Below are 18,249 nucleotides of genomic sequence, written 5' to 3' on the forward strand. Positions count from 1 at the left end.
GAAACTGTTGAAAAGTGGGAAACCCCAAAAACTCCAAAACACATACGCCAGTTTTTAGGACTAGCTGGTTACTACAGAAGGTTCATCTAAGACTTTTCCAGAATAGCAAAACCCTTGACTGCATTAACGCATAAAGGGAAGAAATTTGAATGGAATGATGAACAAGAGAAAGCATTTCAGTTATTGAAGAAAAAGCTAACTACGGCACCTATATTGTCATTGCCTGAAGGGAATGATGATTTTGTAATTTATTGTGACGCATCAAAGAAAGGTCTCGGTTGTGTATTAATGCAACGAACGAAGGTGATTGCTTATGCGTCTAGACAATTGAAAATTCACGAACAAAATTATACGACGCATGATTTGGAATTAGGCGCGGTTGTTTTTGCATTAAAGACTTGGAGGCACTACTTATATGGGGTCAAAAGTATTATATATACCGACCACAAAAGTCTTCAACACATATTTAATCAGAAACAACTGAATATGAGGCAGCGTAGGTGGATTGAATTATTGAATGATTACGACTTTGAGATTCGTTACCACCCGGGGAAGGCAAATGTGGTAGCCGATGCCTTGAGCAGGAAGGACAGAGAACCCATTCGAGTAAAATCTATGAATATAATGATTCATAATAACCTTACTACTCAAATAAAGGAGGCGCAACAAGGAGTTTTAAAAGAGGGAAATTTAAAGGATGAAATACCCAAAGGATCGGAGAAGCATCTTAATATTCGGGAAGACGGAACCCGGTATTGGGCTGAAAGGATTTGGGTACCAAAATTTGGAGATATGAGAGAAATGGTACTTAGAGAAGCTCATAAAACCAGATACTCAATACATCCTGGAACGGGGAAGATGTACAAGGATCTCAAGAAACATTTTTGGTGGCCGGGTATGAAAGTCGATGTTGCTAAATATGTAGGGGAATGTTTGACGTGTTCTAAGGTCAAAGCTGAGCATCAGAAACCATCAGGTCTACTTCAACAACCCGAAATCCCGGAATGGAAATGGGAAAACATTACCATGGATTTCATCACTAAATTGCCAAGGACTGCAAGTGGTTTTGATACTATTTGGGTAATAGTTGATCGTCTCACCAAATCAGCACACTTCCTGCCAATAAGAGAAGATGACAAGATGGAGAAGTTAGCACGACTGTATTTGAAGGAAGTCGTCTCCAGACATGGAATACCAATCTCTATTATCTCTGATAGGGATGGCAGATTTATTTCAAGATTCTGGCAGACATTACAGCAAGCATTAGGAACTCGTCTAGACATGAGTACTGCCTATCATCCATAAACTGATGGGCAGAGCGAAAGAACGATACAAACGCTTGAAGACATGCTACGAGCATGTGTTATTGATTTTGGAAACAGTTGGGATCGACATCTACCGTTAGCAGAATTTTCCTACAACAACAGCTACCATTCAAGCATTGAGATGGCACCGTTTGAAGCACTTTATGGTAGAAAGTGCAGGTCTCCGATTTGTTGGAGTGAAGTGGGGGATAGACAGATTACGGGTCCGGAGATTATACAAGAAACTACCGAGAAGATCATCCAAATTCAACAACGGTTGAAAACCGCCCAAAGTCGACAAAAGAGCTACGCTGACATTAAAAGAAAAGATATAGAATTTGAAATTGGAGAAATGGTCATGCTTAAAGTTGCACCTTGGAAAGGCGTTGTTCGATTTGGTAAACGAGGGAAATTAAATCCAAGGTATATTGGACCATTCAAGATTATTGATCGTGTCGGACCAGTAGCTTACCGACTTGAGTTACCTTAACAACTCGCGGCTGTACATAACACTTTCCACGTCTCGAATTTGAAGAAATGTTTTGCTAAAGAAGATCTCACTATTCCGTTAGATGAAATCCAAATCAACGAAAAACTTCAATTCATCGAAGAACCCGTTGAAATAATGGATCGTGAGGTTAAAAGACTTAAGCAAAATAAGATACCAATTGTTAAGGTTCGATGGAATGCTCGTAGAGGACCCGAGTTAACCTGGGAGCATGAAGATCAGATGAAGAAGAAATACCCGCATCTATTTCCAGAAGATTCGTCAACACCTTCAACAGCTTAAAATTTCGGGACGAAATTTATTTAACGGGTAGGTACTGTAGTGACCCGAACTTTTCCATGTTTATATATATTAATTGAGATTGATATTTACATGATTAAATGTTTCCAACATGTTAAGCAATCAAACTTGTTAAGACTTGATTAATTGAAATATGTTTCATATAAACAATTGACCACCCAAGTTGACCGGTGATTCACGAACGTTAAAACTTGTAAAAACTATATGATGACATATATATGGATATATATATATATATATATATATATATATATATATATATATATATATATATATATATATATAGTTAAAATGATACTATGATAAGTAAACATATCATTAAGTATATTAATAATGAACTACATATGTAAAAACAAGACTACTAACTTAATGATTTTTAAACGAGACATATATGTAACGATTATCGTCGTAAAGACATTTAATGTATATATATCATATTAAGAGATATTCATACATGATAATATCATGATAATATAATAATTTAAAATCTCATTTGATATTATAAACATTGGGTTAACAACATTTAACAAGATCGTTAACCTAAAGGTTTCAAAACAACACTTACATGTAACGACTAACGATGACTTAACGACTCAGTTAAAATGTATATACATGTAGTGTTTTAATATGTATTTATACACTTTTGAAAGACTTCAATACACCTATCAAAATACTTCTACTTAACAAAAATGCTTACAATTACATCCTCGTTCAGTTTCATCAACAATTCTACTCGTATGCACCCGTATTCGTACTCGTACAATACACAGCTTTTAGATGTATGTACTATTGGTATATACACTCCAATGATCAGCTCTTAGCAGCCCATGTGAGTCACCTAACACATGTGGGAACCATCATTTGGCAACTAGCATGAAATATCTCATAAAATTACAAAAATATGAGTAATCATTCATGACTTATTTACATGAAAACAAAATTACATATCCTTTATATCTAATCCATACACCAACGACCAAAAACACCTACAAACACTTTCATTCATCAATTTTCTTCATCTAATTGATCTCTCTCAAGTTCTATCTTCAAGTTCTAAGTGTTCTTCATAAATTCTACAAGTTCTAGTTACATAAAATCAAGAATACTTTCAAGTTTGCTAGCTCACTTCCAATCTTGTAAGGTGATCATCCAACCTCAAGAAATCTTTGTTTCTTACAGTAGGTTATCATTCTAATACAAGGTAATAATCATATTCAAACTTTGGTTCAATTTCTATAACTATAACAATCTTATTTCAAGTGATGATCTTACTTGAACTTGTTTTCGTGTCATGATTCTGCTTCAAGAACTTCGAGCCATCCAAGGATCCGTTGAAGCTAGATCCATTTTTATATTTTCCAGTAGGTTTATCCAAGGAACTTAAGGTAGTAATGATGTTCATAACATCATTCGATTCATACATATAAAGCTATCTTATTCGAAGGTTTAAACTTGTAATCACTAGAACATAGTTTAGTTAATTCTAAACTTGTTCGCAAACAAAAGTTAATCCTTCTAACTTGACTTTTAAAATCAACTAAACACATGTTCTATATCTATATTATATGCTAACTTAATGATTTAAAACCTGGAAACACAAAAAACACCGTAAAACCGGATTTACGCCGTCGTAGTAACACCGCGGGCTGTTTTGGGTTAGTTAATTAAAAACTATGATAAACTTTGATTTAAAAGTTGTTATTCTGAGAAAATGATTTTTATTATGAACATGAAACTATATCCAAAAATTATGGTTAAACTCAAAGTGAAAGTATGTTTTCTAAAATGGTCATCTAGACGTCGTTCTTTCGACTGAAATGACTACCTTTACAAAAACGACTTGTAACATATTTTTTTGACTATAAACCTATACTTTTTCTGTTTAGATTCATAAAATAGAGTTCAATATTAAACCATAGCAATTTGATTCACTCAAAACGGATTTAAAATGAAGAAGTTATGGGTAAAACAAGATTGGATAATTTTTCTCATTTTAGCTACGTGAAAATTGGTAACAAATCTATTCCAACCATAACTTAATCAACTTGTATGGTAAATTATGTAATCTTGAGATACCATAGACACGTATACAATGTTTCGACCTATCATGTCGACACATCTATATATATTTCGGAACAACCATAGACACTCTATATGTGAATGTTGGAGTTAGCTATACAGGGTTGAGGTTGATTCCAAAATATATATAGTTTGAGTTGTGATCAATACTGAGATACATATACACTGGGTCGTGGATTGATTCAAGATAATATTTATCGATTTATTTCTGTACATCTAACTGTGGACAACTAGTTGTAGGTTACTAACGAGGACAGCTGACTTAATAAACTTAAAACATCAAAATATATTAAAAGTGTTGTAAATATATTTTGAATATACTTTGATATATATGTATATATTGTTATAGGTTCGTGAATCAACCAGTGGCCAAGTCTTACTTCCCGACGAAGTAAAAATCTGTGAAAGTGAGTTATAGTCCCACTTTTAAAATCTAATATTTTTGGGATGAGAATACATGCAGGTTTTATAAATGATTTACAAAATAGACACAAGTACGTGAAACTACATTCTATGGTTGAATTATCGAAATCGAATATGCCCCTTTTTATTAAGTCTGGTAATCTAAGAATTAGGGAACAGACACCCTAATTGATGCGAATCCTAAAGATAGATCTATTGGGCCTAACAAACCCCATCCAAAGTACCGGATGCTTTAGTACTTCGAAATTTATATCATATCCGAAGGGTGTCCCGGAATGATGGGGATATTCTTATATATGCATCTTGTTAAAGTCGGTTACCAGGTGTTCACCATATGAATGATTTTTATCTCTATGTATGGGATGTGTATTGAAATATGAAATCTTGTGGTCTATTATTATGATTTGATATATATAGGTTAAACCTATAACTCACCAACATTTTTGTTGACGTTTTAAGCATGTTTATTCTCAGGTGATTATTAAGAGCTTCCGCTGTCGCATACTTAAATAAGGACGAGATTTGGAGTTCATGCTTGTATGATATTGTGTAAAAACTGCATTCAAGAAACTTATTTTGTTGTAACATATTTGTATTATAAACCATTATGTAATGGTCGTGTGTAAACAGGATATTTTAGATTATCATTATTTGATAATCTACGTAAAGCTTTTTAAACCTTTATTGATGAAATAAAGGTTATGGTTTGTTTTAAAAATGAATGCAGTCTTTGAAAAACGTCTCATATAGAGGTCAAAACCTCGCAACGAAATCAATTAATATGGAACGTTTTTAATCAATAAGAACGGGACATTTCAAGTGACAACAGAAAATGATAAATATTTAAGTATCACTGACAAGAATTATGTGATTGAAAAACTACCAAGACTTAGTTCTGGTTTATATTATACATATATAAATGTACCAGAAGCACATATGGTAGTTAATGAAAAGGCATGTGATCATGTAATGATCAATCTATGGCATGAGAGATTAGGACACCCAAGATCGACAATGATGAAAAGAATAATTCAAAATACACATGGACATCCATTGCCGGATCAAAAGATCCCTCATGATGCACTTATCCCATGTACATCATGCGCACTTGGAAAATTGATAATAAGACCATCACCTCTTAAGGCCGAAAAGGAATCACTAATGTTTCTTGAAAGGATTCAAGGTGATATATGTGGACCAATTCATCCACCATATGGACCATTTAGATATTTCATGGTCCTAATAGACGCATCTAGTAGATGGTCTAATGTTTGTCTATTATCAAGTCGAAATGTGGCATTTGCAAAATTTTTTGCTCAAATTATTAAATTAAGAGCAAATTTCCCTAATTATGCTATTAAAAACCTGAGACTGTATAATGCTGGTGAGTTTACATCTCAAGCATTTAATGATTTTTTCATGTCTATTAGGATTGTTGTTGAACATCCTGTTGCCCATGTGCATACACGAAATGGTTTAGCTGAATCACTAATTAAACGATTGCAGTTAATAGCTAGACCATTGATAATGAGAACAAAACTCCCAGTATCTGTATGGGGTCAGGCAATTTTGCATGTTGCATCATTTATTCGCATTAGACCTAGTGCAAGTCATACATATTCTCCCTTGCAACTTGCTTTTAGCCATCAACCAAATATTTCCCACCTTAGAACATTTGGTTGTGCGGTTTATGTTCCTATCGCACCGCTACAACGCACTAAAATGGGTCCTCAAAGAAGGATGGGAATATATGTTGGATATGAAACATCTTCAATCATAAGATATATTGAACCCATGATGGGTGATGTTTTTATAGCACGTTTTGCTGATTGTCACTTTAATGAAACATGGTTCTCTAGATTAGAGGGAGAAATAAAAAATAAAAAAAATGATGTTTCATGGTGTGAACCTCAATTGATGTATTTTGATCCTCGCACAAAAGAATGCGAGAATAAAGTTCAAAAAATAATGCATATGCAAGAACTTGCGAATAAATTGCCTGATGCATTTACCGATACAAAAAGAGTGACTAAATCATATATTCCAGCAGTAAATTCTCCAGCTCGAATTGAAATTCCAAAAGCTGATAATAAAGTCACTCATGAGTCTTTGTCACGCCTGAAACGTGGAAGACCAATTGGTTCCAAAGATAAAAATCCTCTAAAAAGAAAATCAGCTGATAATGAGGTAAAAGAAAGTGTTCAAGAAGAACCACAAATCAATACTCCTTCTGCAGAGGAGATTTATGATGTCAATACGAAAATTGCAATCAATTATGCACATTCAAAAATATTATGGAACCGAAATGAAATGAAAAATCTTGATGAGATATATTCATATAATGTTGCATATGACATCATGAATGATGATGATGATCTAGAACCAAAGTCTGTCAGTGAATGTCAAAATAGACATGATTGAGATCATTAGAAAGGAGCAATGCGAGCTGAATTTGAATCGCTCAATAAAAGAAAAGTTTTCGGATCTATCGTTCTCACACCTAAAGATGTGAAACCTGTGGGGTACAGATGGATTTTTGTGTGAAAAATAAATGAGAAAAATGAAGTTACAAGGTATAAAGCTAGACTTGTAGCTTAAGGTTTTTCTCAAAGACCAGGAATTGATTATGAGAAAACTTATTCCCCAGTTACGAATGCAATTACTTTTAGATACTTAATCAGCCTGGCAGTTTCTAAAAATTTAGAAATGTATCTCATGGATGTTGTTACTACTTATCTATATGGATCACTTCATAGTGATATATATATATATATATATATATATATATATATATATATATATATATATATATATATATATATATATATATATATATATATATATATATATATATATATATATATGAAGATACCTGAAGGATTTAAGGTATCTGAAGCATCCAATGCAAAACTCAAAGAAATGTGCTCAATTAAATTACAAAGGTCTTTATATGGGTTAAACAATCGGGCCGCATGTGGTATAACCGATTAAGTGATTACTTGATAAGCAAAGGGTATACAAATAATTTTATTTGCCCATGTGTATTTATTAAGAAGACAACATCCGAATATATGATCATAGCTGTTTATGTCGATGATCTAAACATCATAGGTACAAATAAAGAGATCCATGAAGTCATTCAACTTCTAAAGAAAGAATTTAAAATGAAAGATCTCGGAAAAACCAAGTATTTCCTTGGTTTACAGATTGAGCATATGCCCAATGGTTTACTTGTACATCAAATAACTTATACTGAAAAGGTTTTAAAACGTTTTAATATGGATAAGGCAAAACCATTAAGTACTCATATGGTTGTTAGATCACTCAATGTCGACACTGATCCATTTCGTCCCCGTGAAGATCATGAAGATATTCTTGGACCAGAAGTACCATATCTTAGTGCAATTGGAACTCATATGTAGCTTACAAATTGTACACGACCCGACATTTCTTTTGCAGTTAATTTGTTGGCAAGGTTCAGCACAGCTCCTACCAAAAGACACTAGAATGGTATCAAACACATATTTCGCTACCTTCAAGGAACTGCTAATTTGGGATTATTTTATTCTAACTATTCAAAACAAGATTTAGTTAGTTATGCAGATGCAGGTTATTTATCTGATTCACATAAAGCTAAATCTCAAACTGGATATGTATTCCTAAATTGAGGTACCGCAATATCATGGCGTTCTAAAAAACAAACACTTGTTGCAACATCATCAAATCATGCTGAAGTGATTGCATTACATGAAGCTACTCGGGAATGTTTTTGGTTGAGATCAATGACACAACTCATTACTAATTCTTGTGGACTAGAATGCGATAAAAGTCCAACAACTATCTATAAAGATAATGCAGCTTGCATAGCACAAATGAAAGAAGAATATATCAAAAGTGATCGAACAAAACACATACCTCCTAGATTCTTCTCATATACTCAAAATCTCATTAAAGATAACCAGATTGAAATGAGATATGTTTAATCCAGTAACAACTCTGCCAACCTTTTCACCAAAGCACTCTCAACTGCAACTTTTAGAAAACACATTCACGATATTGGCATGAGGCATGTTCAAAATATGTAACAACTCAGCGATGTCTACTTGAGGGGGAGTTAACTCTATGCTGCACTCTTTTTCCCTTAGCTAATGTTTTTTTCCCACTGGGTTTTCTTTAGCAAAGTTTTTAACGAGGCAGCACTAGTTGATATCTAATGAAAATAAAAATTGACATCCAAGGAGGAGTGTTATGATACTAAAGTCAAAGAAGGTGGATGCCAATTTCTACACGAATCTAAATGAATTTAGATCTCGTGAATGTACAACAAATTTGGATGATAAATTTCATTACTATTTCACCTACTTGCATAGTAAAATTTATACTATAAATAAGTGATCGAATGTAATCACTAGGTGTACCATTCTTATTGATATATGAAATATATATACTGCTCTTTCTCTCCATTACTACTCCTATATAATTAAGTATTATATAAGCTTAGGCCAAAAGTAGTTATAAATTACAAATTCGTAACAAAACATAAATTTTAATTGTTGTTGTTTTTCTTGCATGCATCGACCATAAGTAACCCAAGTGGGTCCACCTCCTATTTCTTAAGATAATAAAAGTCTAATTCTGAAAATTGTTGTAGTTTTTGAAACGTATAGAGCAAACATATATTGATATGTAATCTCCACCAACAACTCTCAAAATGGGCCCTACCTTTCCTTTTTTATCGGTTAAAAAATATTGACCACAAATATGAATTGCAACCAGCCCACGCGATTTTTTGTCCGGTTTTCCTTTCCTCGCGACAGCGAAATTAACCTGTATATTTTGCGTTCGGGAAAACAATAATTCTAGTTATTCGCGTTCGATTTTCACTTTCTCGTTTCGTGAGTAAGGCTCGGGATGGATTTCGTGATAGCGAGATAAAACCTCTAGATAGCGAGACCTGAAACTTTATTTTAAGCTCAAATACTCACTTTAAAATTTGGCGTTAACCCCAGTTCAAACCTGGAACTTTTTTACTCGATATTTTTACTCCGTAACACTCGAAATTCACTATAAAAACTTCCACTAACATCCTCGAACCATAAACTGTAATCTTCAACATACTTAAACACTTTATCTTCGATTATGGACCGAAATGAACAAAAAGTAACCCGATAGTGCGTAGGATAAGATGTATAAATTGAGCACTATCAGTTTGGTTGATTGATTGAGTTGGATGAAATGAAGAGTTTAGTGGTTTAGGCTTGAATTTGTTTGATTTAGAGGATATTTGATGTAGTGAAGCTTGAATTAGAGGAGTGGTATATCTATTGAGGTTTAGTTGAAGACATGGTCAAGGATTTCCACCTCACCATTACCCAGTTGAAGAATTGAAGTTTGTTGAATTGTTTGTGTTTAGTAGAAGAAGAAGAAGAAGAAGAAGAAGAAGAAGAAGAAGAAGAAGAAGAAGAAGAAGAAGAAGAAGAAGAAGAGAAGGTTAGTGTTTGGTCCTTGACAAGTGCAAGTTTTTGGAGAACATTTGAGCCTTCAAAGTGCAATTCCATATAGGTATCCCTTATTGCTCAATTTTTCACTTCGGTCACTATCATTAGCTTGTTCATATTAGCTAGGGGCATTTCTCCAAAGTCTTGTTTGTTGTTATGCATGCTTGAGGACAAGCAAGGTTATATGGTGCGACATTTCTCCGAGCAATATCTACCTCATTTCACTCGGTTTTGAGGATCATTGAGCCCAAAAGTTGAATATTTGTGCAAAAGTGTTAGTTCAATGCTAAAAGCTCATATTGGTGCAAAATTGACCAAAATCTAGTCAATTTAGTGAACCAAAGTGCAGGGCATGGTCCAAAGTGCAAAGCGAGTGCAAAATGTGCAATTCCAATTGAAAAAATTCAAATTCTGGAAGTGCAGTTATATGGTGCGGCACACTAGAGCCAAAAGGTGGCGCACCTTAACACATAAAACTCAGATTTCAAATTCAGAACTTGCAGGATATTTTCCAAGCTTTATGGTTCGGCGCACCACCATAGGGTGCTGCGCACCTTCCTCCCACGTTAAATGATGCGGCGCACCATTACATGGTGTGGTGCACCATCGCTGTTTTGAGTGCAGATTTTTCCAAACTATAAAAGGATTATGATAGGGTTTTCCAAGAAAGAGCTGTAGTTATTGTCACGAATCTCATCCTAAATACCCTTATTTCATCATCTAAGTGAAGATTAAGGCTAATTTGGAGGACCAAGCAAAATCTCAAGCAATCTTAGCATTAGATCTACTTAGTTTTCTCATTTGGGTTGTAATCTCCACATTTACTTCTCTTGTTTTTGATTGAATACTTGTAATAGTTAAACTTGTAGTTTATTTGTGATTTATTATCTTTGATTAGTGTAATCTTAGCCATGCTTGGCTAATTTGATTGTGTTTTCTTATCTATGAAACTCAAGTGTAAGGATTTTGCCCTAAATCATTGAATAAAAGTTGTTTGAATGAAATATATGAGTAAGTGTTATTGTGTTAGCTATAGATCCATTGTTATGCATTTTTTTAGGCTTTACTTTGATTACATAGATTGTCTAGCTTTTCTAAGTGATTTGATTAGTGAAACAATTTGTGCTTCAACACCTTGAGTGATCTAGACAACCAAATTTGGAATTTCAAGTGATTGTGTTCTTGATTTGTGTTGGTTTTCAATGGCTTTTCATCATCATAGTGGTGTTTGATTATCCTAAGTGATTTCGATAATTGAAGGATTTTAAGTGATTTCAATCCAAGCATAATCTCAATGACTACTCATGATTAACTTGATCTTATAATACAACACTTATGTGAGTTTGCATAGTGTTATTTGATTATGGTTTAGTAGTGATGCTAAACACCTAATAATTCAACAACGAATGCGATAGCAAATTGGGTAAAAACGGGGCAATCCAAACATAAGAGTGGATTAGATAAGTGAATACTACTTAGTTAATTGATTTAGATTCCTATAATTAGCTATTTGTTTATTTGTGCGAGTATTAGTTGTTAGCCAAAATCAATCAACCCCCCCCCCCCCCCTCCAGTCAAACAAACCCTAGGACGATTATTAGTTTTAAATATTCAATTGAACCACTCTCATGGGACGAACTTGAACTGAATACTTACATGAAAAGTGCTATAATGACCGGATCTTAATTGCTCGTTAGTTGTGTGTGCTTATTTGTAGTATTTGAATCTTGTTATAAATTTGAGGGTAATTGGTGTATTGTGCAACACGCATAAACGATCGTTTTGAGGAAGCCGCCATAGTGTTAGAAAAACAGCTGGAAAGGATAATGATGTAATCAGGGTATTGGATCCAGTCTGGCCGAGAAACTGTACAGAGGTTGATATTTTTACTCTCTACTACAACTGGATGTTGTATTGTAGGGAGAACCGAGTTCAAGCAGAGAAATCTGTACGTGTTGCTAAAGTTTGTTATATGAATAACTTGGTTACAGATCCGTTTGAGTAAAAGGAGCATGACTGAAGACTTTTTTTTTTTGGTAGAACTAGATCTTAGGGGGAGTTTGTTGGTGCATTTTATGTAAATCCCTAGTTCTATGTGTTATGAACGTTAATTTCAGTCATTTGATTATCGAACATTGTTTTACTATGATGTTTGGATATTGATTATGAATCATTAATGTTTTACTAATTGTTATCGAGACCGTAAGATGGTCGTCTAGACTGTAGGTTGGTTGTCGAGACCATCACCCGGTGGAAGGAGACCATCGGGCATGGTACAAGACCATCAGTCGATGGTCCAAAACCATCAAACGATGATCATTGCAGATTATTATAAATATGGGTTACGGGTTTCTTTGTCACGTTACACACTCTACACATACCCTAGCCGAATTTTCACGTCTGCAATTCATCCCATAACATACCAACCGAATAACATCTCTAAGTGTCAGTCTAATCTTTTTTAGGTTTGATGCATCGATCCCGAAAGTCTAAGTTTATTCGATTAAGCTAGTTCTAGCGTTTTCTGCCTCTAGATCGTGTATAATGTTTGGTCTAAGATCCGTATTTTCGTTTACAGGGTTTTGAACGAGTTGAAATCACAAGTGGTATCGGGGCTTCAGTTCTAGCCCAATGTGGATGATATAGATCAACTCTCAACTTCTCTCAATGATCTCTGAGATCGTACAGTCTTGATATTGATCGGTAAATAAAGCTTAACCTTGGAGGAAAGAATATAATCGAATGAGAACTCTAGTTAATGGTCATGGTTGATTGCTTGGTCTCGTTTCAAAATTTAGGATAACAAGACTTGATCTAGGATTTGAGTCTATAAGTTACTTTTATTCCAATATAGCTTAACCTAACCTTTTTTTTAACAGAGTTATTGAGTTTTCTTTGAGATTTTAACTTCTTAGCATGATCGGATCTGGATGCACCAAAACATGATTTTATTTCTTTCAAACTAATAAACACCAATTTTATTGGAGGTAATCACTAATTTGTATGGTAGCGTTCTTAATATTCAAGGACGGGTGAAAGAGAAAAAAAAAATAGATCCGTTTATACCTTTCTTCATATGGACAAAACGTGTATTTGTAGATTGGGAATATGATATTATTATGAGAGATATATTTGCGAAAAACAACAGAGTAGTTAGCGGATAAACTTATGGTGTTTTTTTTCTAGGTATTAGAATTGATAGAAAAAACAATTAGACTTGAAGAAAATAAACATAAACTGATGAACATATTGGGACCGACATACTCGTCGGATATTACGTTTTATTAATACACTATATATAGTTTACATTGAAACCTTTATAAACCCTAAACCCACAAATGTGTCGGCCTTTACTAACATTATATCCCTAGTTTAATACATTATGGGCCGCGGGCTTTCAAGCTATTTTTTCTCAGATAAATCAGGGACTTGCTAAAACCAGTACTATTTATGTAGAAAAAAGATGGATAACATCCAAGAAACTCCAATGTATATATCATTTTAACGGGGGAGACTCGTCCGCGAGAAAAGAAGTGAAGAATGCGAGTGACTCGCTCGGTTTGAAGATAGGCACCGCATGACCCGCTCCTCTAAAAGTAGCAAATGTAAGTCCCTCATACTCTTGAAGCCAACCAGCAACCTGAATACAGAATACATACACAGGATGACAGGATCATATATACTTTGATTAGACACGGATATACAACTCATTATGACTTATAAGGACATACAATTGGTTTTAACTTTTAAGAAATCAATCCTAAATTTTACCCAATCTGATAGGATGTTGTTAAACTGTGCATTACTTGTATTTTTAAGTTGAGCATGACCTGTGAGTTTCTGGATATTATCAGGTGCATGGCTTATGATCTCCGTTAGTGAGCTTAACACCGCCGTTCAAAAATAATACTAGAAAACTTATAATATTAAGCTGTCAAAAGTTGAAGTGGATTTACTTTTTTGGAACATTAGAGAAAAAAAGAGGATAAGTATATATTACACCAAAATATGAAAAAGATACACATGATATTGTATTTACAGTTATGAGTAAGTGCAATGATTACATTATTAATCACTAAAATTTTCATGGTTACTGGCATAAACATTTTCTGATAAGCAGAAATTGAAAATGGACAGTTATTTTGAAACAAACTAAAATAAAAACACAAGACAATAAATTTGGGAAACATAAATTACATGTACATAATGAACTATAAATTAAATGAAATGATAAGTTGGTTACCTGTTTCTGATGATACCAAGGCCTCCATGCTTGAGTAATGGGCAGGGCTAAAGAACTTAAACTGTATCTTGTAGACAACACCGGAACTCTCCCGTCAGTATCTCCGCTATTACGCCAAAACACAACGTAAACACATACTAAAAGAGATACAAAAATTTGCAGATACATATTAGTAAGTACTCGTAATATATACATACCTGTAGACCCATATCCTAAGTTTGGCATCAATTAGCTTCTTGTATATCGGAAGAACAGACGCTATTGATTGTCCCCAACGATCATAGATATCCTTACTGCAAGAAAGGTTGTAAAACATAGTATCATATAAGTAGAAGATTATTGTCATTGAAACAATTCAGAAAAAGGTTTTCTTTTTTCTTTTTTTTTTTTTTTTTTTTTTTATAAATTACTTGCAAATGCTCCAGTTCTTGAGTTGATAGCCATCTCCAACATGAAGAGCCCTCTGAACCTCAAGTTTATTATAGTAAGTTTCTGCATAACCCTCTAGGCAAGGATCATAACCGCCCAAAATGCGTGGCATCTAATAGACATAATGAATTAATAGATAATTTAGTTTAAGTATATTTATTGGCATAGAATATATAATATATGATTATTAATATTATTGATCACTTGCCATTTTAGATCTGGTCTTTGTAAAACTAGCTTCCATTGCTTTATTTTCTGAATATGCTGAATTACCAATACAGACAGGTGTGTAAAGGCTGTACATATCTATCCTTCTGTATTGGTTCATGACTTCAGTCACAGCTTGTTCGCAGTCGTTGTTACCCCACGTATCATTGCTATCGAAATCGCACGATTCTTTTATGATTTTGTGAGTTTCATCTGATACAACAGCATGGCTCCAAGCATAGTCAATCATACCTTTCCAGTCCTCAGCATCATTTGTTTCAGGATTACCTAACTGCATTCGAATCATATCATATATGTAAAATTGGTTAGCTAAACTCGTGTTGGGGAACAAAAAACTAAAGGATTTTTCTAACAACAACTGTCCTTAGAGTTATTTTTAACATATAAAAGTGTTGTACGATTTAATAACTGTCACTTTAAAGTTAATAAATAACTGTTATATACAACACTTCTACACATGTTAATGGCAGCCTAAAGGCTGACATTAAAAATGTTCAAATAAAATACATATAGTTTTGAAGACAGTACCAAGATGCCTTTAAGATTGATAAACAGGGTGGGATCCTTGTTTTTATCATGGATAAGGCTTGCCAATTCTGGAACATATTTTCCTGCATAAAATTTAGTTATATATATATATATATATATATATATATATATATATATATATATATATATATAAGGCATACATATGTTTGAGGGATTCCTAAAAATAGAATGAACTATTGAAATGTGTCCGAAATATACCTGCGTAACTCTCTCCAGCGATATAGAACGGTCTATTCTTATACAACGGAAACTTTAGGAACCAGTTGTGCAGGAAGGCGTACGTATCGTTAGCTGATATAATATATATTTCACAAATTTAGTAAGTACTGTGATATATATGTTTATATCGTATGATAAATTTTCCAGATTGCAAGATTGCGACTTACCAGTGAAATCGTCTCCAAGGTTATCATAATCGCTACTTGTATTTGAGTATGAAAATCCAACTCCAACAGGAGATTCAAGGAACAACATATTTGCTTCTGCATTCACAAATAGTAAATTCAAGTCAAAGTTGGAAAAAAAAATTACATAAGTTAAAACATGACTATTAATATGGAAAGAGGGAGTATTATATAGAAGAAGTTAACTACTTATCATACACAATGGGACAAATAGTCCAAAAGGTGACATAAAATAACAAATTTTATAGTAATAGAATATCACTTCTACAATTGCTCAGAAAGAAAGAATGTTGGTTTAAATTTTATGTCTGTAAAGAATTTTTTTGGGGGGAATATTTTTCATGTGGCAGCTATAATATGCCACGTCATCAAATCTGATGAGGTGGCACTCATGTCATCATCTTCGGACATACTCGATTTATGGGTGAAACACACATCATAAGTATACCTCTGTTCCATGAGTAAGGATTCAGTTGAAGCCCTTTTCCATCTGTGCTTACAATAAACGGTCCGAGTTCCTGCGTTGCTCCATATCCCACCGATGAACATCCTGGACCTGAAATAATTACATAGCGACAAGTAAACGTAACGAAAGTATGTTTAAGAATAATTTTTATGTTGTAAACCAATATTTGGAACCTGTAACAAATGAACATTAATGACCTATATATGCTATAATTACCTCCATTAAGCCACAACACCAAAGGCTTCTCATCCGAAAGAGTCCACGCTTCGTAAAACCAGTAAAACAGTGCTCGTCCACTCTTCTCATTAACCGTAACATGTCCAGCATAGTGTCGAAAGTCTACACTAGGCTGACCTGGCAAGTTTGTCACAAGATGATCGTTATTTTGGACCGTTACGCTTTTGTCAATGGGCACTGGTACATGCCTTGCAACTACAGATATAGAGTTCAGTAACAATAGAACAATAGTCAAATTCAAAAGAGACAATGATTTTAATATGAAGGCCATAATAATTCAGGAGTATATAGTAAACAAGCTCAAATGTAGCTTAATTAGTTTGGCTAGTGACATAAGACCAGCAAACCTTTTTATATGGTAAAGATTAAATAAAATAAGCTCAATGCATTAGCAACACCTGTCCACTAGTTAAATTAAATTAGTTTAAATGATAAGTATAGAAATTAGATACCTTATGTAGTGAAAGAAACTAACGTGGCTTTTAGTCCTTATCAAAAAGTCTATAATTAAGTTCATGCATGTTATCTGATTTCTTGCATAAGCCCTAAGCCCTTTTGTGCATGCTCCATTTTTTTTTTTTTTTGGGTTGGTTAATTACTTGAATGTTTCTTTGAAAAGATAAAAATAATAAAAAAAAATAATAATAAAAAATAGAATAAAGGATGACTTTTGGCACATGACGATTTCTTGGGAATTTTGTTGAATTGACCTGGAAGTTGATCGATCAACTACATGTGTAATATTTTGGGAATTTTATTTTATTATTATGTTAAGTTCTGTTGGTGTAGGTAAAGGTAAAAGATAGAAGGTGTTTTTTATTCGGGCTATTAGGGAGAGCGAGTAATATGACTTTATATATTCTGATGTACGCAGTTTAGCAAGAATACTATGTGGCTGTTTTCAACCTATCACTGATCACCACTAAATATTCGTGCTAGACGGGATTCGAACCTGAGACCTCTTGCAAGGATAATAGTTTGTATAAAAAGGTCTTGTGTAGAGGCGATTCTACTAGGGACCCAGTAAGGTCCGTGACAACACTACTTCGAATTTTTATTACAAAATCCCCTTCAAATTATTATTAAAATATGATTATAGTTTTTCAATCTGGTTTCGTAAAGATCTATTGAACTTCTTATTTATCTCTGGGTTGAGAAGTTGTGCAGGTTGTATCTTGTTGCTGTGTAGCTGAGCTGATCAAGACTAGATAAGTAGTTGTGCAGAATTATGTTTACATAAAGATGGAATTTGGTGTCAAAAGTGTGAAGTTGAGAAAGCTTATAAGCAGCAAGTAATTTATTTTGGAAGAAGGTTCAACAATATGTACTTGAGGGTGAAGTGTGTAAATTGTCTTTTTCGGAAAAATATAAATAGAGACAAGTCATTTTCTTTGTGACTGAATCACACATACAAAATACCATCTGCCATCGATCTCTCTCAAGTTCAACAAATTAGGCTTACATTTTCATCATCTTGATACTTCTTCTTTCCATTTTTTGAGTGTTAATTTGGATTATAGTATTCTGCTATAAGTCCTGTATTGTATTTTTGGTGAGAACTATACTTTGAGAGATTTGATT

The 18,249-nt window shown here is 33.7% G+C and overlaps 1 protein-coding gene across 1 annotated transcript; it reads right to left on the reverse strand.

The window, feature by feature from the left end:
* Positions 1–12,759: 12,759 nt before the first annotated feature.
* LOC139876820 (serine carboxypeptidase-like 31) lies at positions 12,760–16,939 on the reverse strand. The gene is made up of 11 exons (XM_071864191.1): positions 16,648–16,939; positions 16,414–16,521; positions 15,948–16,043; positions 15,760–15,852; positions 15,541–15,623; positions 14,993–15,283; positions 14,766–14,896; positions 14,553–14,648; positions 14,356–14,461; positions 13,619–13,752; positions 12,760–12,784 (listed from the first exon to the last, which is right to left on the reverse strand). The coding sequence occupies exons 1-11, from the start codon at positions 16,937–16,939 to the stop codon at positions 12,760–12,762; spliced, it is 1,455 nt and encodes a 484-aa protein (XP_071720292.1).
* Positions 16,940–18,249: the final 1,310 nt, after the last annotated feature.

This window comes from Rutidosis leptorrhynchoides, chromosome 11 (assembly GCF_046630445.1).
Source record: "Rutidosis leptorrhynchoides isolate AG116_Rl617_1_P2 chromosome 11, CSIRO_AGI_Rlap_v1, whole genome shotgun sequence".
Classification (NCBI taxonomy): domain Eukaryota; kingdom Viridiplantae; phylum Streptophyta; class Magnoliopsida; order Asterales; family Asteraceae; genus Rutidosis; species Rutidosis leptorrhynchoides.